Source organism: Podarcis liolepis, assembly GCF_965112155.1.
Source record: "Podarcis liolepis genome assembly, chromosome: 14".
Classification (NCBI taxonomy): domain Eukaryota; kingdom Metazoa; phylum Chordata; class Lepidosauria; order Squamata; family Lacertidae; genus Podarcis; species Podarcis liolepis.
In genome coordinates this window covers 6,514,059-6,531,912 of record NC_139569.1, presented here as the reverse complement: position 1 = coordinate 6,531,912, position 17,854 = coordinate 6,514,059, and the positions used below count along the sequence as shown (strand labels likewise).

The 17,854-nt window shown below is 48.1% G+C and overlaps 1 protein-coding gene across 20 annotated transcripts in view; it reads right to left on the bottom strand.

Annotated features, from left to right (window-relative positions):
* Positions 1–17,854, bottom strand: part of MPRIP (myosin phosphatase Rho interacting protein) — a 160,497-nt gene that overhangs the window by 68,154 nt on the left and 74,489 nt on the right. For all 20 annotated transcript variants that reach the window (XR_014518973.1, XR_014518974.1, XR_014518975.1 and 17 more), the window contains exons 4-5: positions 9,122–9,273; positions 3,434–3,518 (exon numbers count right to left, since the gene is read on the bottom strand). Coding sequence is in view for 16 of the 20 variants with exons in the window: in XM_083474649.1 (XP_083330775.1) it covers positions 3,434–3,518; positions 9,122–9,273 (237 nt within the window). In the remaining 4 variants the exon portion in view is untranslated. The remainder of the gene's footprint in view (positions 1–3,433; positions 3,519–9,121; positions 9,274–17,854) is intronic.

Here is a 17,854-nt window from a genome sequence, read left to right as displayed (position 1 = left end):
GACCCCCTCTCTCCTTCTGTAATCCTCACAGAACTCTAGCCCAATGGTTGCCATTAATTTGACTCTGAATTGATTTTAGAATGAATTGATTTTAGAATGTATTTCAATTAAATGATTATGATTTTATGTAAGCTGTGTTGTTTTTACTGTTGTTAGCTGCTCTGAGCCCGGCTTCGGCTGGGGAGGGCGGGATATAAATAAAATGTTGTTGTTGTTGTTGTTAGAGCCATCTTTAAATATCTCAAGGGCTGTCACATGGAAGATGGAGCGAGCTTGTGTTTTCCTGCTCTGGAGGCTAAGACCCGAACTAATGGATTCCGGTTACAAGAATGAGATTCCAACTCAACATCAGCAAAAACTTTCTGAGATTCCTGGATTGCAGAGGGCTGGGCTTTGAACTCTACTATGATCCTATGATCACTAAAGCACTTTGCATCTTCCCGGCTCCTGCGCTGGCCTTGCCTCTCATTCTGGCACCATCTCCAGGACCCACCGCTAGCCCAGCCGCCCAGGGGGAAAGTTCTGCTCAGTCTGGTTCAGAGATGCTGCTGTCATGTCCCCCATCTTCTGGGTCACAGAGATGCCAGCGCAGGCTGTGAACAGATCGCCCAGGTCCATCCCTCGCAGGAGAAATTCCCGTTTGCTTGCCCAGTCCAAAGAACAGCCTCCCAAAATCATATTGTTAGGAAAGCATTATATAATGTTTGGATTAGATACAAGGATTTGTTGGAAAATAAAACCCCAAGGTGGTTGTCGCCAATGGAGGCAAAAGCCGGGAAAAAGCTCAGTATGGAGGCCAAATGGCCAAAATATTGGGAAATTTTGGAACAAGAGGGAGATAAACTGAAATTACAGAGTTATGAGAAACTGAAGTTTAAAGTACGAGATTGGCTCCATTATTATCAAATAATGGAGGTTTACAAACAGGACAGGAAAATTGGCTTCCAGGTGGAGAAATCAAAATTAGAAACAGAACTGTTAGAACTCAATACTAAGAATCTGTCAAGAATGTATAACTTGTTGCTGAAATGGAATACACAAGATGAAATAGTTAAATCAGCTATGATTAAGTGGGCACAAGACATTGGTCATAACATTATGTTTGCTGACTGGGAACAGTTGTGGACCACCGGTATAAAATTTACGGCATGTAATGCCTTGAGAGAGAATATTATGAAAATGATTTATAGGTGGTACATGACCCCAGTCAAGCTAGTAAAAATCTACCATTTGCCTGATAATAAGTGTTGGAAATGCAAAGAAACTGAAGGTACTTTTTATCACCTTTGGTGGACGTGCCCGAAGATTAAGGCTTTCTGGGAAATGATATATAATGAAATGAAAAAGGTACTTAAATGTACTTTTCCCAAGAAACCAGAAGCCTTTCTCTTGGACATTGTCGGCCAATTGGTGCCAAAGAAAGACAGGACCTTTTTTATGTATACTCAGTGGCGTAGCGTGGGGGGTGCCAGGGGTGCCGACCGCACCGGGCGCAACATCTGGGGGGGGGCGCGAGTGCAGAGGGAAGGGACAAGTTCCTTCCTCCGCCGGGCTCCCCGCCGCCACCGCCAGCCTTGCGCCCTAGCGCGCGCGCCCCCCGCCGTCGCTGTGGCTGCGCTCCGCTCACTGCTCGCAGGAGGAGCAGCCGCTGCAGCAGCGCCGACGCCGCCACCGACGCCTGGCCGGGCACGGGCAGCCTCTGCACCCTGCCGCCGCCGCCATCCCCTCGGCCCAGCCACAGGCGGCGGCTGCTTCTGCCTCCATCCTCCTCCGGGCAAGCAGCGTTGTTTGCGCGGCAACTCGCAGGTTAGGGGTTGGGGGGGCGCAAATTACTTGCCTTGCCCCGGGTTAGGGGGCGCAAATTACTTGCGTTGCCCCGGGTGCTGACAACTCACGCTACGCCGCTGTGTATACTACTACAGCAGCAAGAATTCTTATCGCAAAGTATTGGAAGACACAGGATCTACCCACTCTGGAAGAATGGCAGATGAAGGTGATAGACTATATGGGACTGGCCGAAATGACTGGCAGAATCCGAGACCAGGGGAAAGAGACGGCGGAAGAAGATTGGAAGAAATTTAAAATTTATCTTAAGAAATATTGTAAAATTAATGAATACTAAAATGTTGAGGTTATAGAAAAAAGGGGATTACAGCTGTAAAAGATTAAAGATTAAGTAAAAGAAAAGAACAAGGGAAAATTAGACAAATCAAGGGGGAGGATTTGCTGAAACAAATTTGGAAATTGGGATGCAGAAAGGGGAGGTATGGGGAAGTCGGTGAAGTAAGGTTTAAGAAAAAAGGATTTGAAATTATACATGTTTGTTTATGTGTTTGTTTGTTTGTATTGTGTATTGTCTGTGTTTATAAAAATTGTGAAAAACCAATAAAAATTTTATTAAAAAAAACAACAAAGAGCAGCCTCCCTTTCCATGCTTCCATTCCCACATAACGGGCCTTGAGAGGGCGTGTTGCTTGCTGGACCAATGTCTTAGCCTGCTCAGCCATGCACAGCTCCTGCTGAGCCTTTGAACCCTGTTTTGCATGGCTCTGAATACCAAAGATTTTGGCAGTAAAACTGTACTTCTTCCTCAAGCGAGAGGCAGGACTCAGGCTAAGGCAAAGTCCTACACTTCCACAGAGAAAGCGCAGAATGTGGTTCTGGGTGCTCCTTCCTGACCCCACTTTCTTTCTCGCTTGAAAAGACGAGCGCAAGATGATATTGCAAATGCTAAAAGATTATACGTGCAGGAATTGGCAAGTGGATAGCTGACGGATAAGGATAAATAAGTTTTAAAATAACAAAAAAACAAAAACAAAAACTACTGCAATAACGTATAGGCCTGAATATAAGTCACACTTTCCCCCCCAAATTCTGACGGTGAAAAGTTAAAGTGCGGCTTAAATTTGCGACCTTACAAAAATGGGCTTTTATGATACCACTTTCGGATTTTCTTCTACATTTGCCATTTATGGGTGTGAGTGCCTGCGGAATTTTAAGGGAGCAGCTTATATTCAGGTATTGTCCTTTCCCCCCCTTGAATTTTAAAGGTGAGGCTTATTTGCGGCTGCGGCTTATATTCGGGCCAATATGATATAAGGTGAATTGCAAGGAATGGAATGTGAACTAGAAGCAACTAGGAAAATAAAGCAGTGACAAGAGGAAACCTTAGACGCATCAAGAACGGAGTGCGGGAAACCTATTTTTGGAAAAAAAGGTATTAAATCTGCCTTAATTTGTGGCCAATTTGATAAGATTTGGGAAATCAATTTTTAAAAATTGGTAAAAAAAGAAAAAGAAACGATGAATGCTGCAAAGCCATGAGCAAGCTGTGAAAAGCTGCTTTCATTTCAGAGGCGTGCTTTTCAAAGGGAGTCCCATATCTTGCTAACCGTAACGGGTGGGGATCACTTCCCCCTTCCTACCGATTTACCTGCGGAGTCGGGGGCTCCACTTTCCTCTTCTTTTTCTGGTTCTGCTTGTTCGTCCTTGGGTAGACAACCAGCATCTCCAGCCACCTGGAGGAAAGAGGAAAGAGAGGAAAGTTAGGAATCGTGTCACGGGAAGCATCCGGAAAAGGCTCCGAGAGCCAGGTGAGACTGGCAGTGGTTCCCCCTTTCATGGAGCAGGTTGGCTGGTTGGCTACAAGCATCTATTAAAGAAAGAGATGGTTTACAGTAGTACCTTGGTTTAAAACAGACCGGTTTAAGAACGATTTGTTTTACAAACTCCGCAAAACCAGAACTTTACCTCGGTCTTTACCTTGGTTTGAGAACTTTACCTCGGTCTAAGAACGGAATCCGAACGGTGGAAGGGCACTGGCGGCAGAAGGCTTCATTAGGGAAAGTGTGCCTCGGTTTAAGAACGGTTTTGGTTTAAGAATGGACTTTCGGAACAGATTAAGTTTGTAAACCAAGGTACCAATGTATAGGACTTGTGCAACACCAGGGTAGATCGGAGGGGGTGGAAGCGGTATTCCCAATGCTTTTAACATTTGCAATTTTAAGTCAATGGACTAACCAGGAAATCTGACTTGAGGGAAAACAACATAATAGTCTTGCCATGGCTCTGTGTTCAAATCGCATACACACACACACACACACACACACACACACAGTCCCCCTTACGTTGGAGACATCCAGGCAGCTGTTGCTCTGGGGGACAGGATATAATGTGGTGGCAGAGTACACAACTTGCATGCAAATTGTCCCAAGTCCATTTCCAAACACCTGCAGTTCAAAGGAAGGGAGGCGTTGGAAAGGTATGGCTCATCTGAATAGACTATGAGGGCTTTTGGGTTATGAAAAGGATGGTTGTATATGTTCCACTGCCCTCTAGGAATCAGGTACAGTTTTGCAGCAGAGCAATAGCTCAGACAATAGAGAATGAGGCTCTTAATCTCAGGGTCAGGGGTTCGAGCTCCATGTTGGGCAAAAGATTCCTGCATTGCACAGAGTTGGAACAGATGACTCTCATGGTCCCTCCCAATTCTTCTACGACTGCAAACCCTAATAATAATAATACAGTGGTGCCTCGCAAGACGAAAATAATCCGTTCTGTGATTCTCTTTGTCTAGCGGTTTTTTCGTCTTGCGAAGCAAGCCCATTGACGGATTAGCGGATTAGCGCTATTAGCGGCTTATCTGCTGATCGGATCAGCTATAAGCGGCTTAGCAGCTTAGAAAAAGGGGGGGAGGGGAAAAAACCAGCAGGAACTCGCAAGACATTGTCGTCTTGCGAAGCAAGCCCATAGGAAATTCGTTTTGCGAAGCACCTCCAAAACGGAAAACTCTTTCGTCTAGCGAGTTTTCCGTCTTGCGAGGCATTCGTCTTGCGGGGCACCACTGTACCACCACCACCACACTGGGGACTGAACCTGCGACCTTCTGCACGCTAAATGGATGGAGCTACAACTTTTCCCATTACTCCTCAAATCTTCTCTGTGCAAACAGCAACAACGTGGGCACTGGTGCAAGCAGAGGAATAACTGTGCCCCCTTCCCCACCCCAAACCCCTGCTCAATGTGAATGGCTTCTCTTCCCCTCCCAAGCGGTGGGGTGGATTCTAATCTCCGTTCCAACACACACACACAAGCACAGGGTGCACTGTTTGTGATTGGGGTGGCGTCCGTGTTTTTCAGGGCTAAGTTGCTACTTTTCAGGAGTTTATTCAACACCACCGTGAAAATAAAAGCCTGCCTCTCTCTCTCTAGCAACTCTGAGCTGCGCAAGCTCCCAGGTGCAAGCTTCTCAAGAGGCAGAAAGGCACAGAATACAGCGTATAATCGTAATAATAACCACCCCAAATTCTCACACCCCCACCACCCCCAAGCCAGCAGCTGCAAACCTAAAACAGATGGATGTCGTGTTGCCAAACAGGAACCCACTCCAACCTCAATGGAGGGCGGGGGGGGGGGATTTCACGTGAGCAGCATGACAGAAGCAACCTGATCTCAGAACTCAAGGTGCTGGAAATCCAGTGGTTTTACAACAACGTATTATTATTATTACTGTAGCACGGGTGGCGCTGTGGGTTAAACCACAGAGCCTGGGACTTGCCGATCAGAAGGTCAGCGGTTCGAATCCCCGCGACGGGGTGAACTCCTGTTGCTTGGTCCCTGCTCCTGCCAACCTAGCAGTTCGAAAACACGTCAAAGTGCAAGTAGATAAATAGGTACCGCTCCAGCGGGAAGGTAAACGGCGTTTCCGTGCGCTGCTCTGGTTCGCCAGAAGCAGCTTAGTCATGCTGGCCACATGACCCGGAAGCTGTACGCCGGCTCCCTCAGCCAGTAAAGCGAGATGAGTGCCACAACCCCAGAGTCGGTCACGACTGGACCTAATGGTCAGGGGTCCCTTTACCTATTATTATTATCATTATTATTATTACACTACCCATCTGACTGGGTTTCCCCAGCCACTCTGGGCGGCTCCCAACAGAATATTAAAAACACGATAAAACATAAAACATTAAAAACTTCCCTAAACAGGGCTGCCTTCAGATGTCTTCTAAAAGTCAGATAGTTGTTTATTTCCTTGACATCTGATAGGAGGGCGTTCCACAAGGTGGGCGCCACTACCGAGAAGGCCCTCTGCTTGGTTCCCTGTAACTTCACTTCTCGTAGCAAGGGAACCGCCAGAAGGTCCTTGGAGCTGGACCTCAGTGTCCGGGCTGAATGACGGGAGTGGAGACGCTCCCTCAGGTATACTGGGCTGAAGCAGTTTAGGGCTTTAAAGGTCAACACCAACACTTTGAATTGCGCCAACAGCCCCTGAGACGGCTCACTTAGGAGGGAGCAACTGCTCTCTGCCTCCCTTCCCAGGGTGAACAAAAAGTTGACTAAGACAGAGTGAAACCACTGGGTCCATCTAACTCAGTATTGTCAACACCGACCCCAGGGTTTCTGGAGGTGCTGGAGACTGATCCTGACACTAGAGATGAGCGAAATATTGATAAATTGCCTGAAACTGGCACGGCACTCAGATCGCGATACCAGTTTCTGACAATTTGAGCTGGCAATCCATGCCTAGACGTACCATTGTGGCAAACATATCCCAGACTTAATCTGCCCTTTGGCGATGAGCTGATATATCTGAGTTTCTAACACTGTTTAGGACCACAGACTTTGCTCTGGGCTCATTCTCTTAACAGCAGAATCCCAAGAATCAACGAGGCTCAGGCCAGATGCAAAGCATTCGAGTCCTGGCTTCCCCCAAAGAATCCTGGGAACTGTAGTTTGTTAAAGAGGCAGAGAGGCCCCTGTTCCCTTCACAGAGCTTCAATTATCAGACTGTTAATCATCAATCCTTTTTCCCAGGGAATGCTGGGAGTTGTAGTTCTGTGCAGGGAACCTCTTAAGAACTCTCAGCTCCTTAACAGGCTACAGCTCCCAGAATTCTGCCTAAGGTGGTATGATAGTGCTTTAAATGTGTTGTGTGGATGTGGCCAATTTGCCCTCTGCTCTGGCAGCATTCCAGCAAGCTTAAAATAGCTTAAAAGCAGTCCATAAAGGACATAAAAATCTCGCCGTGACTCAGAGCAGGGAGCTCTGTGACGGATAACTCCTCAAAGGAACAAAACTGACGCCAATTCTGTTTCTAAGGTCAAGTGGCTGGCCGTTTTGCCCCTGTTAACCCCAGTTTTGACAGAACCAGATCTCCCCAAACCATACAGGTTCGTCCCTCCGTGCATTGTACATAGTCCGAACATTTCTTTAGGAATGAAGCATTTCTCCAACAAAGGGGTTGCAGGCGGCTGGAGCACTCCGGCCCCAGCAAGAGAGACAGGCAAGAAATTCAGGGAACAATTAATTCCCGCAGATCAAGCCCAACTTGGGCAGGACAGCTGTGACAGGGAGACAGAGGAAACAAGCAATTCCTGCTCAACAGGTCAGGTCCAATTCCGCAGCCTGGATTCTGCCTCTCCCTGTCTGTTGTGCTCATTTCAATCTCCCCCCCCCCTTTGTTTTAACGCCTATTTCAGGATTTGCAGGTTTAAGAGGCAAAAAAATAGAATGAAAGAGGCTAGCCGGCTGCAGCTCAGGGCAGTTCAGGTTTTCCACTTCCGCTCCATGCAGACCTGCTGAGCTCAAGACGTCTTTGCATAAGGATTCTAGCCTGCCGTGGGCTTGGGACTGGGAATGATCCTAGTCCTCAGTGATCCATGCCCACCTTGATTTTAAAAGCAGGCTAACCCAGGGCCTTCATAAGAATGTAAACTTTAGGGTGGGGAACGTCTGCAAAAGGAATTTAACTGCCTCTGAAAGTAGATCCTTTCAGGAGCACATTACCAACTCAGAAAAAGCAAGTGTGCTTCACTGCTCAGAATTTGGGTAAAGAAACTGCTCTGGAGGGAGACAGGCTGAGATTTTAGGCCTAGGCCAGGCACAGGCAAACTCGGCCTTCCAGATGTTTTGGGACTACAACTCCCATCATCCCTAGCTAACAGGACCAGTGGTCAGGGATGATGGGAGTTGTAGTCTCAAAACATCTGGAGGACCGAGTTTGCCTATGTCTGGCCTAGGCAGACGGGTGGATTTGCGCCTCAAAGGGAGATCTCCCTATTCAGACGCCTAACTGTTCAGCGTTTGCCAAATTGCGAGGCCCCGGGAAGTAGGCTGCAGGGAACGGAGGAGGAGGAGGAGGAATATTTCATTTTAATTTCCTTCCTAAGGTCAGTCCTCCTTGGGAAAGAGAGGAAGAGCAGCTGTGTACACAGGGAGAGGGGACAGCAGGGGAACAGAGACCAAGTCAAAACCAGAAAAGGCTGAGGAGAGTGTGTGCCGGAACTGCAATAAGATCGGCTTGTGTGCGACATTCCCAGAAGCAAACGACTCCCTGCAGAACTGCTGGGACTTTTGAAGAACAGGTGGAGGCCATGGTCAGGCCAGTGTGTGTGTGTGTGTGTGTGTGTGGAACAGGGCCTTCTAAGTGTTAGCACCCAGCAGACTTTGGCAACGCTAAGTCGATATCGACCAAGAAATGGGAAACCATGCTAAGTTCTATAGCAAGTGTGTCTCTGGACCTTAGACTAAGACTCATACAACAAAAACTTATATAATTTACTGGAATCGTCTATGTTTGTTCAAGAAAGGGCTACCCAGCTGCTGGAGCTGTAATAGGAGTGATGCTTCTTTGAAATATATCTTCATACAGTGTCTCACATTGGTATGGAATTGGCGTGCAATTCCACACCCTGATACAAATATATGATTTTCTGGGTTCAACGACATTTGGAAAAACTTGGGGTGGAGGGGTGACTAGGGTGTTAGCTGTTGACTAGGCAAGGGCAGGAGGCCAAGCTCCCAATATCTGCACAAGGCCCAGCCTATCCAAAGGCTTCAGACTGACAGCCAATCGCAGAGGCCAATGTTGCACATTCTTATCCTCTCCTTTGCCTGAAGAGGGCGACATCGCCCAAACATCCCACAAGGCATCTGGAACAAACCAAGGATGCGAGAGTCAAAATGTGGGGGTCCCCGGCACACCTCAAAGGGTGCTCAGCATCACGAGGTGCAGAAACGGCCCTCCTTGAACCCCCTGAGCCTCTTACTCCAACAGCGAATTGAGAATTTTGCGGCATGCCGTGCCCTCTCTCGATTCCTGCCTTCTCTGCTGCCAACTCACCCGCTGATGATCTCCTTGTTCTCTGCTCGGATGAAGTGTTCCTTCTCAGGCGTCAATATGCAGAGGGAGAACTTCTGCCCGGTCCGGCTTTCCCCGTCCACGACATCCGTACACTGGTTCATGTTGATGGTGCCCTGGGGCAGGGTGGTCGGCTAGAAGGGAGAATGGAAGCGGGGAAGTTATAAGGAGGAAGGACGAGAGCATGTTTCAAATGTTCAGTGTTTTCCTGTACAGCAGCCTTTGCCACCCAGGTGTCCTCCCGGACATTTTGGACTACAACTCCCATCAGTGTAACACTGCCGATTGGAGCTGATGGGAGCTGTAGTTTATTTTTTTGTTTTCTCTTTTTTATATATATTAAATTTAGAACACAGATCTCAGGGCAGTTGCCAAGATAAAAGCACAATATATAAACTTAAAATACATAATAAAAACAAAAACAAAAACAACCCATTAATCCCCCCAACATATTTTAAAAGGGTATTTGAATAGGTGTCTCCAAACAACCCCCCAGCGCCCTTAAAGAACTACACAGTTCCTGGGATCGTATATTGAAATACAGCGGTACCTTGGTTTAAGAACAGCTTAGTTTATGAACAACTTGGATTAAGAACGCTGCAAACACGGAAGTAGGTGTTTTGGTTTGTGAACTTTGCCTTGGAAGCAGAACATGTTTCGCTTACTGTTGAGTGTGTTCCATTTGTAAATTGAGTCCCCCGCTGCTATGGGAAAGGACGCCTTGGTTTAAGAATGGACTTCCGGAACGGATTAAGTTCGTAAACCAAGGTACCACTGTTTATTATCACAGCGGCAAGATCGTTAAATGCACAAAGATGGAAGGGTTTGCCATTACCTACTACAGAAGAATGGTGACTGAAATTAATGGATTGGCTGAGACAGCGAAGTTGACGTGTTTAGATATAGAAAAATCATCACTGCCCTTTATTAATAACGGGAAACCCCTTATGGACTTTTTGTGCAAAAAGGAAAATGAATATGCGGTATCTGGGTTTTAAGTCTGAAAAAAAGGTTAGTTTGTGGAAAGTAGAAGAGCTGGATACTACTTGGGAGCAAGGATTTTGCCCAAGTCTAGGAAGCTGACAGACAAAGAATCAGAAGTCTATTTCTCTCTTTTTTTAGCTCTACCAACTGAGCTATCCTAGGACATAATAGTCACCACGATAGCTTATTATTAGCCGACATAGTCATCTCAGTGCATTGCTATATACACCTGCCAAACAAATTATTCTGGGTTGCCTTTTCTTTCCAAAACACACTCGCTGTTGATCTTGGCTCCTTCCCAATGCCGCCCCCTCACCCTACCCGAAATCACCATGTTTTTTAAACCAAAGGCCAATCTCAGGGGCAGCTCAAGGTATTTTGCTGCCCGAGGCGAAGGACAAGATTCTGCACCCGCCACCCACGCAAGACGGGACTGGCAGCAGAATCTCATCTCAAGGCTGGCAATGGGGACTGTGTCCTCCTGGGCAGGAAAGTACAGTCAGAGGGGCTTCTCCTGCTGCCCCCCAAAAAACATCTGCCACTCAAGACAGTGCCCTCACGCCTGTCTAATGGTACAGACGGCCAATTTTCCCTCCACACTAAAATGGGCTGTAACGTCTCTGCTTACTACAAATATAGGTCGTGGAATACGAGCAATTCACACAAAAAATCAAATTCAAAATCCTTTATTAGGCATAACACACCACACATTAACAAACAAACATCATATACAGACTGTATAAAATATGGGCTCAATGAACACAATTTATCCTAGTCCTATTCTTAACTCCAAGAAATGAATCGATGTACAAAGATAATATAATACAACACAGCAACATCACCTACCATTAAAAACCACTAAGTCTCTTTATCATGGCCCATTCTTTCTTCATGGACAGCACTTAAAAATTCAGCTGCTATTAATGTAATTTGATCACAAAAAATCATTTTCTTTCAACCAGATAGGCTACTCCCAAGGCCGCTGTCCACATGCTAGGATTATGTTAGCCCTTGACAAAAATGGCCCCTCTGCACAGGTCCATAACCAGTCATACAACACTATTCCCCATTCCCCCCATGGGAAGCTATTTCCGGTGCTCCTCCGACCTGGAAGTGGGTGGCCGCGCAGGGCAGCGCCGGTAAGAGCGGACGGCGGGGGTCGCCACGGGCCGGATAAACGAGTCGCTCAGGCCTTATCTGGCCCGCTGGCCTTAGTTTGGGGACCCCTGATTTACAACATGCCAGCAAAGGCATCACAGGAGGAAACAGCACAGGCACACTGGCGAAGCATCGTGGGAGGGAGACGGAGCCTGCATCAGAATTCGCCCCCCCCCCACGGGACATGGCCAATTTGTGTTTACATGCGCAAAGAACGGCCCCCAACGGCCCGCCTTGTCTTGCCAAGTTGAAAAACCTCGGTGAGCAGCGTGGCAGACAAGCCAGGCAGGCACACACAAGCGTTTTCTAGCAGTATAAATCATCCGTAAGCTTCTCAGAAGACTTGGAAAGGATGCCAGGCACGAAAGTGAAGGAGGAAGAGGAGGAGGAGGAAATGGTGGCAGCGATGCGGCTCTCGCCCCACACAGCTGGGCCTCCCACAGCCAGGCGCTTGCTGGTGCAAGAGGTTAATGGTTTCTTGACAGGTACCACTGTAGAAGGCATGCCTGGAGCAACCACAATTGCAGAGAGCTTGCTGTGCTTTTTAAACACCAGCTAGCTGGGCTGTTTTTGAAGTCTAAGGCGTGCCGCAGCTAATTCTTAGAACTGTAGAGTTGGAAGGGACCTCAGGGGTCATCTAGTCCAACCCCCTTGCAATGCAAGAATCTTTTGCCCAAAGCGAGACTTGAACCCACAACCTTGAAATTAAGAATCTAATGCTCTACCAAGTGAGTTAGGATAATTCAAACTTTGCCTTGGCCGCAAACCTACGCAGAGGTTCCCTGGTACATACCACCATCTAAATCTACAAGGGCAAACTTTCTGAATTTTGGGGATAATAGTATCAGTGATGTCGGAGGAATTTGATCTTTGGAAATTAAGAGGATGAGCTTGCCTGAACCTCACCCTCCTAGATCAACATGAAGATTGAAATTTAAGCTATCCACCTTTTCCCCATGCTTCTGGGGTGTCTGAACACAGTTCGCAGACCAAATAATATATCAAAATAGGCTTAGAATGTGCATTCAGATGCAAATATTCAAGCAGATTTTTCTGAAAATCACAAATCAATGCGGGAACAGGATGGGTCTAACTTCAAGGTGGATGCATTTGAAAATGGCAAGCTAGGAATAAACCAGTTTTCCCATCCCTGATCAATAATGGTCTCCCTTATAGGATTATTGCATGCAGTCCAATACTGAGATATATAGAATTGGCTTTCCAGGTCACCCAGTGAGCCGAGTGGGAGGATTCAAACCCTGCTCTCCCGGGTCCTAGCCTGGCACTCTGACCACTACACCAGTATCCCCAGGAGCTGCGGAGCCACTATCAGAATAGACAATTCCTTGCAAAGTGGAACAACCACCTGAACACACAGCCATGAAATAGGGTGGAAATTGAAGTAGCAGCAGAATCTGGGGAGGGTTTTTTGGCCGGGGAGCGAGAGAGAGTCTGTCTTCCCAGCATTTCATGGACGGGGATGGCAAGTTCAGCCAGGGGACATTTTTTAAAAGAGGCGTAAAGTTTACTCAAGGCAGACAGCAAGTCTAAACAGCCAATCGGACCAGCCGGGAGCAAAGAGGTAGACTGAGAAGCAGGCGGATCTCAAGTGTAAAGAGAGCCAGGAAGACTTAACCCTGTCGGATGCCCAAACTTGCTCAGCATCCTTATATTTTCACCCTGCCCTCGGAAGAGTTCAAGGCAGTTTATACCATACTGACACCACATAAAGTGCTCTCACACCATTTTTAATACTCGTGGGTTCCACTCATCTAAGCATCCTGGGAACTGTAGTCTGTTAAGGGTGCAGAGAAGTCTCTCCTCACAGTGCTACAGTTCCCAGAGTTCGCTGGGAAGAGGAAACAGTTGTTAAACTATTCCGGGAAATGTAGCTCTGTGAAGGGAATAAAGGTAAAGGGACCCCTGACCGTTAGGTCCAGTCGTGACCGACTCTGGGGTTGCAGCGCTCATCTCGCTTTATTGGCCAAGGGAGCCAGCGTGCAGCTTCCAGATCATGTGGCCAGAATGACTAAGCCGCTTCTGGCGAACCAGAGCAGCGCACGGAAATGCCGTTTACCTTCCCGCTGGAGTGGTACCTATTTATCTACTTGCACTTTGACGTGCTTTTGAACTGCTAGGTTGGCAGGAGCTGGGACCAAGCAACAGGAGCTCATCCCGGCGCAGGGATTCGAACCGCCAACCATCCGAACTGCAAGCCCTAGGCTCTGTGGTTTAGACCACAGCGCCACCTGCGTCCCCAAGACCCTTTGCGGGAGGCTGTGGCTGTTTGAAGAGGTATAATGGTTCTTCAAATGTGTGGGGGTGAGTTTGCATAGTTGCCCATTTATGCTCACACGGTCCAGATCCAAGGTTCCCCAGGGATGCACCTCCAGATGGTGGAGATGTCTGATGGCACCCAGGCATATTCACTTGGTCACAAGTGGCCAACAGCCAGGTGCAAAATGCCCCCCAAAATAAATAAACCAGGGAATTGTCATTCTGGCCCCCAAAGATGGATGCCACCTAGGATAAAGGGTCTGGGCACCCTCCATATTTAAAATGCCCCTGCCCCACAAAAGAACCCTAAAACTCCTGCTTGAAGTCCAGTATTTGCATACAGCCACGCTGCAAATGGGTGTGTGAGGAGGCTTGTAAGTTTAAATACGGGGAGCCAGGAGATGGGGCAGGACTCTTTTATTCCAGGTGGCTTCTGTCTTCTCGGTTGTGGGGAAATCAGCCAGAAGGATAATAATGTGAGGGAGAAAAGAGCCATGTGTGAAGCAGGCCCCGCCCCTCTCTTTCCCCTGGGCTGATGGAATCAAACAAGCTTTTATTTTTCCGAGGCTGTTTTGACCTTATATGGGGAATTCTCGCATGCAGCTGTAATTGTGCTTCGCAGCAGCGATTCACCCCCAGCAAACCTCTGCCACGGGCCTGCTCCACTCCTTTCCAGATACAGCTGCAACACACAAACACAAGTCCAGCTACCAGAAGGTTAACAAATAATTAACCTCGGGGAAATCATCAACACAAAAGAAGATGGAAGCAGTTTCACGGATCCGGGCAGATCTGCACGCTGCATTTAAAGCATGGACAACACACATTTCAAGCGCATGGTTTCCCCCAAAGAATCCTGGAGGACGGGCAGTTTCCCCCGTTCACAGAGCAACAGCACTTCCAGCGACTTTAATTCCAGAAACTACAATTGCTGGTACCCGTCTGCCTTGAGAGACAATGGAGTGCTCCTCCGGGGGTGAAGTCGTCAAACCACTGGAGAATCACAGCGCCTGCTGTGGCTGCAGAAACCGGCAGCTCGCAACTGCTGCTTCCCGCATTGTTTTTGCTGCGTTACGAGCACCGAAGTGACCGCCCCAGGGTGCTAGCCTGGGCAGCGTGTCTGGAGGTCCTCGGCTGACCCCCTGACGACAAGACCCCCTTCTCGGCCTCGCTGATGGGGTCCAAAGGAAAGCAGAGCAAGACGTTTGGCACCAGCTTGGTCGCAGGAGGAGGCGTACAAGGAGCCAGTGTGGTGTAGTGGTTAAGAGCGGTAGTCACGTAATCTGGGGAACCGGGTTCGCGTCTCCGCTCCTCCACATGCAGCTGCTAGGTGACCTTGGGCCAGTCACACTTCTTGGAAGTCTCTCAGCCCCACTCACCTCGCAGAGTGTTTGTTGTGGGGGAGGAAGGGAAAGGAGAATGTTAGCCGCTTTGAGACTCCTGAAGGGGAGTGAAAGGCGGGATATCAAATCCAAACTCCTCTTCTTCTTCTTCCATCCAACCATCTTTGGAACTTCACTCCAGATTTGCGTAGGGCTTATTCCTGAGCCTTCTTCTCCCTCAGATATCCCACAAGGCAGTGTCAGTTCAGATCTTCCTTCTCCTAGATGGGCTACCTTCCCGGCTGACCGAGCCCCACCTGCCCCTTACTTCCCTCTACAGCAGCCTTTCTCAACCTGTGGGTCCCCAGATGTTGTTGAACTACAACTCCCTTAACCCCAGCTAGCAAGGCCAGAGCTCAGGGATGATGGGAGTTGTAGTCCAACAACATCTGGGAACCCACGGGTTGAGAACCGCTGCTCTACAGAATACTCAGAAATTGCCTCCTTGACCATTGGACCCACTATTTTTCTCAGCTGCTCAATCTGCCACAGCCTGTCCCAATTCTTTGTGAGGTTGTGTGCTTTAAATGTACAGTGAAGGCCTGCTCTCAGTTGTCATTAATTAGGGGAACGCATAGACGACAAGGCTATCAATAGTAATTACAGTCAAACCTCAATTGTTGGACGTAATCCGTTCCGGAAGCCCGTTCGTCTTCCAAAATGTTTGGCAACTGAGAAGTCGGTTGTTCGGCTTCCAAAAAACATTTGAAAACTGGAGCATTCACTTCCGGGTTTTAAATGTTCCAAAATGGAGGCGTCCAAGGAGCTGTCTGGGGGGAGAGGCAAATATTGGCAGAAAACGGGTGGTTGTTTCCACACCCTGCTGGCAAACTTTCCAGAAGTAAATGACTGACCACTGTGGAAAGCAGGATGCTAGATCTGGTGGAACTCTGATCTGATCCTGAATGGATCTTCTTATGCTCTGAATGAGAAGAGGGCCTTCCTAGGGAGAGTGACAAATGCCGTCAGCAGCGACAGAGGGGTGACTAGAGAGGGAAGGAGGGGGATTTTGTTCAGTCCATCATTTTAAGCAAACTGCCCCCATTTGCACCTTTCCTGGGTTACGGACACGGATCAGAATGCAATTATCCTTTGGATTTTGCACTTCTCTGAATTTCTGCGATACACTTCTCCGCTCAAAATGACTGAAAAGTTGTCTATTTGAGGGCAAATGTGTGCAGAGATGCATATATTGAGAAATTAAGAGACTGAATGCATATTTTTGCAAGGATTTTTTTAAAAAGATTTGCAGATTGATGGGGAAACAGGACATAACAGACTTGTGAACACACGTAAAACTGACGCAGACTGGAAATAAGACTGATCCTTCTGTTCCCAGTAACATCCATCTATTTAACTACACACCACAGAGAACACTGCCTTTTTCAGCTGAACCTGATACCCTGGGACCTCTCCCAAATATTCCCCCGTCCCTTGGGAGATGGGAGGTGAACTTAACCTCTCTCTGTAGCAACCTTAAGACAGAGGCTGCAGTTGCATAAAGCAGCCATAAAATTTTATCTATAAAGTTGGATAAAGCAGAAAAGTGCCCACAATCAGAGTTTTCTTATCAAAGCCGTCCCTTTTCAACGAAGGGAAAGAAACACCCGTTTGCTGCAGCAAATCTTTGCAAGCAAATTCCAAGACCACCCAGTAAAGAGTTTTCCTGGCAGTAGGACTGGGGGAAAGCACCAGAGATCTAGAGCGCTTCCTGTGAAAGGAACGTCCGAAATCTGATCCTAAAAACAGAGCGACCTGCCCTGTACGCTGACCACCACGTGCCAGCTTTCTGGCGACACACAGAGATGTGGTACCCAGGACAAGTGGCTTACAGGGACCCTCGTCTGCCTACTGGCCCATCTGCCTCCATACTGTCTGCACGGACTGGCAGCAGCTGTCCAGGCTTTCAGGAAGGGTTCTTCCCTATGGGAGTGCTCAGTCGGTAGAGCATGAGACTCTTACATCTCAGGGTTGTGGGTTCGAGCCCCATGTTGGGTACAAGATTCCTGCATTGAGGGGGGTTGGACTAGATGACCCAGGAGTCCCTTCCCATTGTTCAAGTCTATGATTCTACCTGGAGCGAACCTGAGGCCTTCTGTATGCAAAGCAGATCATAGAGATCAAAGTTATTCCATTTTCCATGGATCCATAATTTTCTGTTAATTAAGGGAGATGGATACAGTAATGGGAATCATAGAACTGTAGAGTTGGAAGGGACCCCGACGATCATCTATTCCAACCCCCTGCAATGCAGAAGTATGTAGTTGTCCCATGCAGGGATTGAACCTGCAACCTTGGTGTTATCATCACTACGCTCTAACCAACTGAGCTATCCAGATGTTCTGTGACTGAGCTATGGCCCTTCCCAAAAGCAGGACAAGCCTTTATTACAGCTTAGAAGTCCTGGACAGATAATAGTCACATCAGGCGACAAGAGTGCGCCAGTCCCCCACACCCTGAGATTTTTACCCCCTCCCTGGATTTCCCCCTGGGGGGTTCCTTATGCTCCCCCAAGTCCTGTCCCATCCATTGGGGCTCCCCTGGAGGGAGCCTCTATGCTACTCCTCTGCCCTACCTGTCCCTCAAAACTTGCACTTCAGGTTTGCAAATTACACACTCGGCTGGGAGCAAGTAAGAACTGCTTCCAGAAAAACAAGTTGGCTTTTACACACACACACACACACACACACACACACACACACACACATTATCTGTGTGTGTCAAGCTGTGTGTTGCTGCCGTTTTCCTCCGAGGGCTCAGGCGTGCACCAAAGACTAACCAAAGTGTGTGAGAGAAGCGAGAATTTCTGTGGCCTTATTTCTGCCATCTGAGGAGGGACGCAGGTGGCGCTGTGGGTTACACCACAGAGCCTAGGACTTGCCGATCAGAAGGTCGGCGGTTCGAATCCCCGCAA